This window comes from Acinonyx jubatus, chromosome X (genome assembly GCF_027475565.1).
Source record: "Acinonyx jubatus isolate Ajub_Pintada_27869175 chromosome X, VMU_Ajub_asm_v1.0, whole genome shotgun sequence".
NCBI classification, from domain to species: domain Eukaryota; kingdom Metazoa; phylum Chordata; class Mammalia; order Carnivora; family Felidae; genus Acinonyx; species Acinonyx jubatus.
This window is the reverse complement of record NC_069389.1, coordinates 55,820,956-55,832,697: the sequence shown is the minus strand read 5'-3', so window position 1 is coordinate 55,832,697 and position 11,742 is coordinate 55,820,956. Positions and strand designations below refer to the sequence as shown.

Sequence of the window (11,742 nt, the reverse complement as noted above, 5' to 3'; positions counted from 1 at the left end):
AGTCACTTCATTCAAGTTTATCTCCATTTTTTCATCACTAAGGTAGAGATTAAGAATACCTGCCCCTTCTTTTCTGCCAAAGGGGACAAATGACTATTTGTAAAAATGCTTATGGTACTTTAATTTTTTTTAATGTTTATGTATTTTTGAGAGAGAGAGAGGGAGAGAGACAGACCACGAGTGGGGAGGGGCAGAGAGAGAGGAAGACACGGAATCTGAAGGAGGCTCCAGGCTCTGAGCTGTCAGCACAGAGCCCGATGCTGGGCTCAAACCCATGAACTGTGAGATCATGACCTGAGCTGAAGTCGGATGCTTAACCAACTGAGCCACCCAGGTGCCCTGCTTATGGTGCTTTACTAATAATACCTGCATGATATTTGATTCTTCACAAGGTGTTTTTGCATATATTCCTTCTTTTAACTTCTCAGATACCATAAAACACCATATAAAGGTAGTATTACTAAAACTCATTAATTAATTAATTAATTAATTAAAAAAACCATATTTATACAACTTTGTTACTTTGACTCAGGATATTAGTGCTGGAAGGGACCTTATACATCATCTACTGTAGTCTAATCCCTTCATTGCATAGATAAGGAATCTGAAGCCTAGGGAGATTAAGTGACCTGTTTTAGGTCATCCAATTAGCCAGTGGCAAACTAAAGACTAGAACCCATGTCTACCTGGCTTTGAACCTATTATTTTTACTATAGCACATGGCCTATCCCTCAGCATCTCCTTAGTACATATAGGAAACATGGCTGAGTGAGGAAGCCTACTTTTTCAGCATTAGCTCTAGACGAGTCCTTAGTTTGGTACCTGCTGCAGTCTCCTTTGAAGCAATCTAGTGCTATAACACCAGGCCATTTCAGCTGGGTAGGAACAATAAATATGACGGCCTTCATGCAAAGCGTCAAGGTCTGTAACTAATGTGTCTACACATCTGATCAGAGAGCAGTCATAGCATCCACGTACTTTCAGGTTGCCAAAAGGGAGAAACTAGATTGTATGCCAACTCCTTCCCCTTAATGCCCAGTTATATTTTCTCAAGTTACAAAATCAGGAGAAAAGCCTAGAAAAGAATAGTCTCTCACTGTTTTAGACATAGAATTTATCACTGATAGCAAACACTGACTTGCAATTTTTACCAGACTTCTATATTTCCCTTTTACGCTTGGAGCCACAGTGTCATAATACATCAACTTGTCTACAGCACAAATATACACACATTTGCTTCACATCTGGAAATGCCTTCCCAGGGGTTTTAGGTCCTCTACCATTTGTTTCTGTGTATACTTCTCAACTCTGCTTCCTATTACTTAGCTGACCCTTGTGTCTACATTCAGCTCATGCTCTCTGCTTCAGTCATAGTAGAGTCCAAAAACGTTTGTTGAATAAGTGAGTGAAAAGTCAGACATATTCTGCCCCATTTTCTGTAAGTGTCCCAACCCCCTGTCCCTCTATAACTGAGTCTTTCCAATATGCTATTCATTGTGTCAGAAATGGGCTCTCAATTTGCTTCCAAGACTGTGTTTCCCTGTCTTTTTTAAAAATTTTTAATGTTTTTATTTATTTTTGAGACAGAGAGAGACAGAGCATGAGTAGGGGAGAGGCAGAGAAAGAGAGGGAGACACAGAATCTGTAGCAGGCTCCAGGCTCTGAGCTGTCAGCACAGAGCCTGACGCGGGGCTTGAACTCATGGAGTGTGAGATCATGACCTGAGCCGAAGTCGGACGCTCAACTGACTGAGCCACCCAGGCGCCCCTCCCTTTCTGTCTTATACTGCAACAATAGTCATCTCTTTCATGGTATCTTCCTAAGTGGTATCTACTTGATTTGGCTTTATAGTCACTGTTAGGGGGTGCCTGGGTGACTTAGTCGGTTAAGCATAGGACTCTTGATATTGGCTCAGGTCATGGTCTCACGGTTCGTGTCAGCTGTCCTGCTAAAAGCACGGAGCCTGCTTGGGATTGGGTTTCCCTCTCTCTCCCTTTCTCTCTTCCCCTCCCCTGCTCACACATGTGCTCTCTCTCAAAATAAATACATAAGCTTTATTTTAAAAAATCCCTCAGTCCATCTCCCTGAGATGAATACGCTCAGGTTCTATGGTATGCTTCTATTTCTTTGCCTTGTTTTCCCATTAGATTATGAGCTCTCTGAGGCTAAGGATGAGCTCTTAGTCCCACTAAGAGCACATGACATGTTGCATTCTTGATGACTCTTCCCAAATGACTTAATAGATAGTCTATTCCTCATGACTTCCTTCTCTCTGGTGTTGTGGCTTTCTAAGGCTCAGTTCCCTTTGTGGGACTCAATCAGCTGATGAAATCAAGTAACCTTCCAGGAAGCTGGCTAGGCTTAATTTGTGAACTGTTCTCTTTAAGTGGAATGTGGCTACAGGACACATCTGGGGTAGTGGTGAACTACAGTGCCTGGGAAGTTAATATTTCACAACATGAAACATGTAGGTTTGATAATTATGTAGGACTATCATCGTGGAAGTAAATAAGCATGCCTCAAAGTCAAATTGTTTCTAACTGACCTTAACTTGGTGTGTTTGAGCTTAATTATTAGCCCTTTCTGTAATTCCTATTGGCCCTCAGCCTAGGGAACACAATCACTCTAGTAGGCAAGGAAGATGAAGTTCCTACTTAGCTTCTGGTCTGCAACTGTTACTGGTATGACCATGATATGGTAGAAACTGACTGGATTTGGAGTCGGAATATTTGGTTTCAAATCCTGTCATTTGGTTTTATGACCTTAGGCAAGGTCATTTCACTCCTGTGGGTCTCAAATCTATCTGTAAGATGCAAATAATAAATACCTCACTGGATTTTATTTGTGATGATGAAAAGGGAGAACATATATGAGAATGACTTCTAAACTGTAAAGTGTTATAAAAATATGAAGGATTATTATGATCCCTCAATCAGCCTCAATGAAATGGTATGGAACACTACTACCCATTCAGACTTAGTGAGAACCTGAAAATACGAAAACAGCCATCTTGTGCACTCAGGCAACCTTCTCTGCCAGCCCCAGGTTCCATATAGAGCTGGCCTGACAAGGACTCCTCACGGAGCCAAATGCCTTCGAACGGGATTCAGGGGCTCAGGGGCAGGGTATGGGGCCAGCACCTTCCCACTGGCAGTAGAGACTAATGACTAGGACCCCTGACAGAGATGAGAGCTGCCTCCTACCCCTTGGATGTTCTTCTTGGACACCTTAACTAGTTTTGTTGGCTTCCATTCCTCATCATCTCCATCATCATCGTCACCAGCACTGTCCTCAGGCTCATTCACGGAATGCTCTGAATAATATTTTAGATCCTCGATATCCATGCTTTGCTCCAGGAATTTTTCTTTAAAACGAGAAGGTTTGGGCTAAGAAAAAAGGTTTGGAATAATTATTTAATAAAATTTAAAAAGTACATGTAGATCATATCTTCCCAGTAGCCACTGCCAGCTATATTCTCAGAGCTGAGCTTTCAGACTCCCTCAAATATATGCCCTTGGCTTTACCAATCAGAAGAAATTCTGCTTTAGCCTTTGGCCTTGCAGAGTCTTTGAAGGGATAGAAACTGAAGGGATAGAGGCTGAGCAGTCTGAGGGAAGAAAGAGGGACTCATGATATGATGAGATAAGTATCTCTGGATGGACAGCTGAACACTGCTCTTTTCTCCTGTTTCTCCTCAGTTGTGTTACATAATGCCTGTAAATGGCCCAAAGTCAGCCTTCTGGGGAGGGAGAATGCCTATTTTCCTCGAGATTGTACTGTAGTTTTGTTTGGGACTCCAAGGAAAATTGAGATGCTGGAATTTGGGCTTTTTAACTCTCAACCTCTTCTAAAAGATGAACTTAATTAGCACATTCACCCCCAACCATGGCCATGTGCAGGTATTACCGGCACTGAGCAGTTTACCTTAGGTGGGATATATTCAAAAGAAGAGTCTGGAGATAGAAGGGTATCTTTAGGAAGATGAGGTTTCTGCCTGCTGGCTACTTGGAGGAGGGTCAGTTTCTGTTCGGAAAGAAAACACATAGTGTATGCTGCAGGGCAACCACTGGGAATGTTAATGGCTAAAACATAAAGACTCCTAAGATAGCTTAATTTAAACCATAGTAAAGTGAGGCAAGTTAATAGTAAAGTAGGTTGAAGGACTCACTTTAGAAGATTGGCATTAGATTCAGAAAAGAGCAGATTAAAAAATGTGTGTTTATACCATTTTGAAATGCACATGACTGTATTACATGGAAACTTGACACAGACCTCAAAAATAGAGCCAACTCATCATACTCGGGGCTGCTCCCAAGAGCTGACCTCAATTACAACAGAGTCTCCCAGGGTGGGAAGCTGTGTTACCTGCTTGATGATTTCATTCTCTCGGAGAAGCTGCTGATTTTGCTCACACACTTCTCGCATCTTCTCAAGTTCTTCATCCTATTTCCAGATAGTGCAGTGATAGGTGGGGTTATTTTGGGCACTACATGTGGGTTACCAAACAACTCACATAGATGAAAACATACTGCTGCCAAGTCGCTGGCAGCAGATGGTTTTTGCACAGCAGGCATTGGCACCCAGAAAAATGCCTGATTCCCACCAGCTCCTAGGTGTCCTGAATGCCACTTCTATTCCAACACTCCCAAGTCGTCCTGACCACACTCACAGGAACCATGTGCTCTGCCCTAAATGCTTTCCTTATTCTTTTCTGTTTTCTAGCCTTGCATCCCTTATTCATTCACATCAGGATGCTGATTAAGAGACCAAAATGGACAGTTAGCTTTGTTTCTTTCAAGTCGACAGATGCTTTTGTTCACCGTTCTAAACACAGGCTAGGCATTTTATTTGCTACTCTCATAAGCCTACTTAAACTTCCTGGCACTTAAGACAACCAGATTCATGATTCGTGCATACGACCTTAACTAGTTTGGTTATGTCTTCGATGGGAGGTGCCAAGGAAACTCTCGAGACTGGTGGTTCAGGGAAAAAAAAAAAAAGATTCTAAGTTGGATAAAATAGTGCTCCAACATGCTACTAAAGGGTGTGGTGTTCCCAGCCTCTGGAAGAGATTCAGACCTCAGGCACTTTACAAACATGTCAGGTCTCAGCTCAAAACAAGCTCAGGAAGAGACAGCTGAATGCCCCTAGGATTCTGTGGGATGATTGAACTTTCTCAACTCTTTTAGGGCTCAGGGCTGAGGCAAAGAACCAGGAGGCCTCAAAGTCTGGTATGGAGTATGTACCGTCATTTCTGTACCGCGAAGGAGGTTATTCTATGTGTGGTTACATTCTAAATACCTCTAAATTGATCAAATAGGGCCAAAATGCCGCAGAGGTTACTAGTATAAATCTCTTTTCAGTGGTTACTCTCTGCTGAAAGTACAATGGTGTAAATCAGACAGGATTCTCAGCCAGGCTTGTGGATCCCACCTCTGGAGACCTTTGCCTCGTTATCATACCTGACACTTCAGTGTGCTCAGCAGCTGTTGTTCCTTTTCACTGACCGACTCCTCTAGCTGCTTCTCTGCCATTTGGCTTTGCTGCAGTTGGCTGAGCAGGTATAGCACCTAGGGACAAAGGAGTAAGAAAGAGGAAAAAGGAATTCCAGCTTAGTTCAAGCAGGGACCCAGATGACTCCTCTGATCTAGAAGTACGGGTTGCATTTTGTTCTCATGGCCTGAAGTAGTAAGCACGGCCACAATGTTACTCTCAGTCTTAACGCTGGAGGCTAAGAGCCACTGTATGTGTACACTTCGACAAGTAATTTCTCTCAAGTTCCTCGCTTGCAAAACTTGGAAAAGACTACGGGGTCTTTTGAAGGGAACTTCATATCCCCCCTACTATCTTTTTATTAAAAAAATTTTTCTCCCCACTATCTTTTTAAAACTAATAACAAAAAGCAATGACCCTTTGTTTCTCAGTATAGCTTCTTGGCTTGCCAGAGTTTACCTTCTCTTGGTGCTGTTGCTCCACTCTGACCAGCTCTGCCTGTAACTCTGTCTCTATTTCAGCAAAATGATTTCGTTCCTCAAACAGCATCTTCTGCATGTCAGCACAGCTGGCCTTGTTCTGTTTCAGGCTGCTTTCAAGCTTGCTGACCTGTATTTTGGAGGAGACCAGCTGGAAGGGATAAAAGAAGATCAGTTTATTTGGAGAATGGCCACCTTTCCCCATTCATTAGGCAGGAAAATGTCAGCTTTCCTGAAATGGACTGAGAAGAGTTCCTCCATGTCCAAGTCCATTCTTCTTTTTCTATGTCATATGGAATCTCCCACCGAATAGTAACAACGCTACCCAGGCCAAGAGCCCATATTTCTGTTGAGATAGATCTCTTAGAGTTAGAAGCCACTGCTGAGGTCATTTAATCTCTTGCTCTGTCTCCAGGCGAGAATAAACTGAACACAAACAGTATCTGACAACTCCAAGTTCTGAGATTTAAGATTTTCTTCCTTCGTCTTAAAGAGAAACCCATAGGACACACCCTTATTGCCAATTATGGCGCATCTCAGAATGTCTGTGTTCACATGTTGGAACTAGTAGGCACATTAACTGGGACTGTTGATCTGGCTCTTCAGGCTAGAGTGATATCCTTTGCTGGCCTAGTTTTATAGTCTCTGCTGGCCCACACTGTGAACATCATAAATACCACTGTTCATAAGACTAAACAGGATTGCCTTGGTAGGGCAAATATGGTCACCCAATAAAAAAATGTATAAAGGATAACATTGCTCAAACTTCCAGAGTTGGAGTTTGTATGCTTGTCTCAGAGTGAAAATGCCTCAGTCACCAGAGTTGATCAACTTCAGTCCCTCTTGTGGCAATGTAAGATGATACATTATTTTAGGGTCAGTGAGGATGGATTTTCCTTAAGATGGATTCATCTTTACATGTGAAAAGATGATTAGGTTTCCTCTTTTCTAGATTGTATCTTAAACTTTTTGAATATACATGTCATAGGTGTTTCAAAAAGCAGTAAGTATAAGAGCTTATGTTTAATGAGTGGCCTACTATGGCATCCTGATATTTTCCCAATAATAATAGCAGATGTTTAATGAGTACTTTCTACGCGTCAGGCATGACAGGTATCAGTTTGTAAGTCCTATATTTTTCTAAGTGAATGGCTTGTACTTGTCCACACCAGCCTTTACCCATAAAACGATTTCTCTAATGCTAGTGTCATTGCAGTTTCCAGCATGAAAAGTGGCAATAGCACTATGACAGTATTCCAAGATAACATCTTATTTCAACCTACCAAGACAGACCCCTAATTCTTGGTAGGGAAGAGTGATGCTTACCTCTCCAATTAAATATTTCAGGGCACACTTGGCTTCCAGAATGGTAGTGATACTCTCCCAGCGGTGTTTTGGCCTGTCTTCACTTTCTGCATCCAGCAACTTCTGCTGTAGGTCAGCAATCTGAGCACTCCTTCAGGGAAAGAAACAGTGAGACTCATTGCTAGTATCCCTAACACCAAGGAGAGGGGAAGAGCTCTATGGAGAAACTTCAAATAGTTTTATGGATGGAGGTACCAGTTAAATATCTTTTTTTTCTTATTTTTTAAAATGTTTGTTTATTTTTGAGAGAGAGAGAGAGAGAGAGAGAGCGCACAAGTGGGGCAGAGGCAAAGAGAGACAGGGACATAGAATCTGAAGCAGGCTCCAGGCTCTGAGCTGTCAGCACAGAGCCCAATGCGAGGCACGAACCTGAGCTAAAGTCAAGATCATGCATGACCTGAGCTAAAGTCGGACGTTTAGCTGACTGAGCCACCGAGGCGCCCCTCAGTTAAATATCTTTCAAATAATGATTGAGTCATCTGGTTAGGATTTTATACAGTATCTCCATTCTTGATGCAAAGGGAATCCAAGAGACTATCTTGGTTTTATTTCATTAAATAAAGGTCGAAATAAATGGGTCATATAGTGGGATTCGGAAATATTTGTATCAGTAGGGCTTTTGTTGTAGTGCACTGACTGTAATGTGACTTTGTCTTGAGGCCATTTAAGTTCAGACTGTGATATAGTGGCTCAACCATGCAAGAGTAAGAGTCATGTTGGAGACCTCAAGGAAAAACAAAATCTCAAAAGAACAAGCAGGTAAATGTTCTTTGCTGGGACTGAATACCAAATTGATACATATGGCTAATGTTGCGAGAGGTTACCTTGAAGTGCCTGGCACAGGACTGAGAAGTTTCTAAGAAGACTGGATACCATTGACCCTGATTATAACTTACAGATACTTTCAGATCAGGTATGGCCTGAGACCAAGGTTTACACAATAATGCAGTTTGGTTAATAGCTTCCTTCTCAAATTTGCTATGTGTCTGGTGAGAGGTAGTATACCAGCATATGTGTGACATGCTGCTCTGTAAGATACTATAAAAGATGGGTACCAAAATAATCTAAGGTGGCAGTTCTCAAATCTTGGAGTTTCAGGACCCCTCTACACTCTTTTTTTTTAAGTATTTATTTTTGAGAGAGAGAGAGAGAGAGAGAGAGAGAGAGAGAGACAGAGAGAGACAGAGCACGAGCAGGAGAGGGGCACAGAGAGATGGGGACAGAGTCCAAAGCGGGCTCCAGGCTCTGAGCTGTCAGTACACAGCCCGATGTGGAGCTCGAACCCATGAGCTGTGAGATCATGACCTGAGTTGAAGTCAAATGCCCAACTGACTGAACCACCCAGGTGCCCCAGGACCCCTCTACACTCTTAAGAATGACTGAGGACCTCTGAGAAACTCTGTTTATATACATTATACCTATAGGTATTTACAGTATTGAAAGTAAAACTGAGAAAAAATTAAGTATTTATTAATTCACTTAAGATAACAAAAAGCCATTGTAATATATTTTATGAAAAATACATTTTCTAAAACAAAAAATAATTTGGTGAGAAGAGTGGGATTGTTTTACATTTTTACAAATCTCTGTAATATCTGGCTTCATAGAAGACAGCTGGATTCTCACATCTCCCTCTGCAACCAGTCTTTTGTGATGTGTTCTGGTTGAAATTAACATCTTTATTAATTGTCTTTAATCTGGCCTCTCATAGATATGTAGTTGGACAAAGGAGGAGCATTTTAATAGCCTATTCAGGTAATTGTGGATAGATACTCTTCTTTGTGATTATACTAAAACCCTGCAAGTGGTAGTTCCCTAAAGTTGAAATGTGGAATTGGAAACCATTACTAGTAAACTTTTCTTACTCCCTTATGTTAAAATCCAACGGTCTATCTTGCAATCTCAATGGTTCTTTTACCCTTACAGGCTTCTGTAACATCATCTGGAGAATGTTGAGTGATGCAAAGTCTCCAAATGCGAACACATTTCATGATGTAATATAAAAAAATAAAAAATTGTTAACATCACTACTGGTCTCATCAGAAAAGTTATGAAAAACTGTCAAGCTCAATAGTGGCAGACAAAAATTTTCCGAAGTTCTAAGTTTTGCTTGAAAGCTCAAATTCTAACTTTGGTGATAAACACTGCCAGTTGTTTTCCTTGAAGCGACGGGCTCACTCTGTTCACTTTTCAGCAAAGTGTCTGCCAAGTACTGAAGTCTGAATAACCATAGTTTGTCAGTCATTCTTTCAAAGACAACTAATGTTCCATGGAAAAACAATCGTACAAGTGCTTTTCCTCCAGACAACTCTCAGACTTTAGCACAGAGCACAAGTAGTCTGTGTTCTTCCCGTTCTGTCATGCAGAATACTAAATAGATTTGAATTCAAGAGTTGAGATTTAATGAAATTAACAATTTTTACTGCTTTAACAAAGCCATTCTTTTTTTTTTTTTTTTTACTACTTAAAAAAAATGTGGGGCTTGAACTCATGACCCCAAGATCAAGAGTATCATATTCTACCGATTGAGCCAGCCAGGTGCCCCTATCAAAGCCAGTCTTAAGTAAAACTGACTTAAAAATAAAAGCTGAGAGTGTGTGGTGGTGACCGCTAGTACAGATTGGTGCCACTGCTCTAATTCAAGCTAAGGTCTGAGCAGTTTTGTCCACTGTTGCTTTGCACGGTCATGGCAAATGTCAATATGGTAAAAATGGCAAATGTCATAATATTATTATGAAAATAGTTCTGATTGCTCAGAGACCCCTAGGGGTTTGTGGGCCACGCTTTGAGAACTCTGGTGTAATATATAGTCCTTTCCTTCAACAAGCTTATGATCAATTTATATCAACAACACTAATAAATGTAAAAAATTAACAAATATAAAGATGACACATCTGTTGTACCATATGATTGGGTACTGTAAGTTCTGAAGGAGTTTAGAGAAGAGGAGGATTAATGGGAGATGAAGAGTCAGGGAAGGCTTCTCGGAAGAGGTGAGCTAGAACACTTCAGAACTGTCAGTTGGTCATATGGCCTTTCCTGTCTCCTCTGGTAATTCATGTCCCTTAGGTCTTTTAAAATTTAGTTTATGTCTCATCAACTTTAGGAAAATCCCCTTGGATAAACTCACCTCTGTTTCATTACTCTCTACTTGGTACCTGTTTAACATTTAATCATTTAATTATGCACAGTGGTGTGCAGGTAAATGTTTAACAACCAACACTTAAAAAAACCAGACCTGATTTGTAGCTTTTGCTAGTTTCTGTAGCATAAATGTGTGGCAAGCTATCAATGGTTTACAACAGTCCTGAAATTTTAACAAATGATTCCAACACACCACTATATCATTATACTATTTCTACTTCAGAGCAAGGAATGCCACCTACTTTCTATATATCCCAACTGCATACATCCAGTGCAACACAAAGCAGACACTCAAATGTTGAGTGATTTATAGATGTATCCAAAGATAAACAGCTAGTGTGTGTTGCTAAAAACAAATTAAGTGATCTTTAAGGTCTTCTGGGCAATACAATTCTATTATCGTAAGACATTCTAAAATCTCTGTCAAAGTTTGATTCCTTCTAGATATCATAGATACTTAAAAGATAGTAATAGTAACTAGAGCGGCATAAGTTATGGTATTAGAGCCAGAAAAGGAGAAAAAGAGGACGTTCACTGAGCACTTCTAATATGCCAAGTACTGTGTTATGTACTTTATTTACTAATGTAATTTAATGCTTATGATAACTTTCCTTATATATCTACTTTGCTGATGATATCTAAACTTCTCTTCCTTCTGTACTGTAGCTCTTTTAGTATCAGTTCTTGACTTCCTCTAAAATTTTGTTGTTAGCCAGTTCTGCATTTCAGAGATACTAAGATGTGGTGCATCATAAAGAGCATGTGTTTTGGAATTAGACCAGGTTTCGAATCCCGACTCTGTATAACCTTTAGCACATTTCTTAAGATTTCTGAACTTCTGTTTAGATCTTTATTTAAATTTTATTTGAGAGACAGAGAGAGCGCAAGAGAGCACGCAGGTGGGGGCCATGGGAAAGAGAGAGAATCCCAGGCTCCATGCTCAGCAAGGAGCCCAATGCAGGGCTTGATCCCACAACCCTGGGATCATGACCTGAGCCAAAATCCAGAGTTGGACGTTAACTGACTGAGCCACCCAGGTGCCCCTGTTTAATCTTTAAAGTCAAATGAATAATACCACATAAAATGTAATAATACCTCATAGGGAGGGAATGAGAAAATGTACCCAACATGTCTAGTGAAGTGTGTGGTTCAAAAGAATTGCTATGTTCTCTCATTTCTCTACCATCAGAAAGCCTTTGAAAAACAAGCTTTTGAATCACTGGATTGATAGGTTCTCTTTTGATTCCAGGCATAAATTTTT

The 11,742-nt window shown here is 40.7% G+C and overlaps 1 protein-coding gene across 4 annotated transcripts in view; it reads right to left on the bottom strand.

Moving 5' to 3' along the window:
- The window catches only part of KIF4A (kinesin family member 4A), a 119,676-nt gene that overhangs the window by 8,043 nt on the left and 99,891 nt on the right, over window positions 1–11,742 (bottom strand). For 2 of the 4 annotated variants that reach the window (XM_027053685.2, XM_053202425.1), the window contains 6 exons: window positions 7,299–7,428; window positions 5,953–6,123; window positions 5,463–5,570; window positions 4,366–4,443; window positions 3,925–4,023; window positions 3,204–3,386 (listed from right to left, as the gene is read on the bottom strand). In XM_027053685.2, coding sequence (XP_026909486.1) covers window positions 3,204–3,386; window positions 3,925–4,023; window positions 4,366–4,443; window positions 5,463–5,570; window positions 5,953–6,123; window positions 7,299–7,428 — 769 coding nt within the window. The remainder of the gene's footprint in view (window positions 1–3,203; window positions 3,387–3,924; window positions 4,024–4,365; window positions 4,444–5,462; window positions 5,571–5,952; window positions 6,124–7,298; window positions 7,429–11,742) is intronic. The other 2 variants (XM_053202426.1, XM_053202427.1) reach the window with 2 other exon arrangements.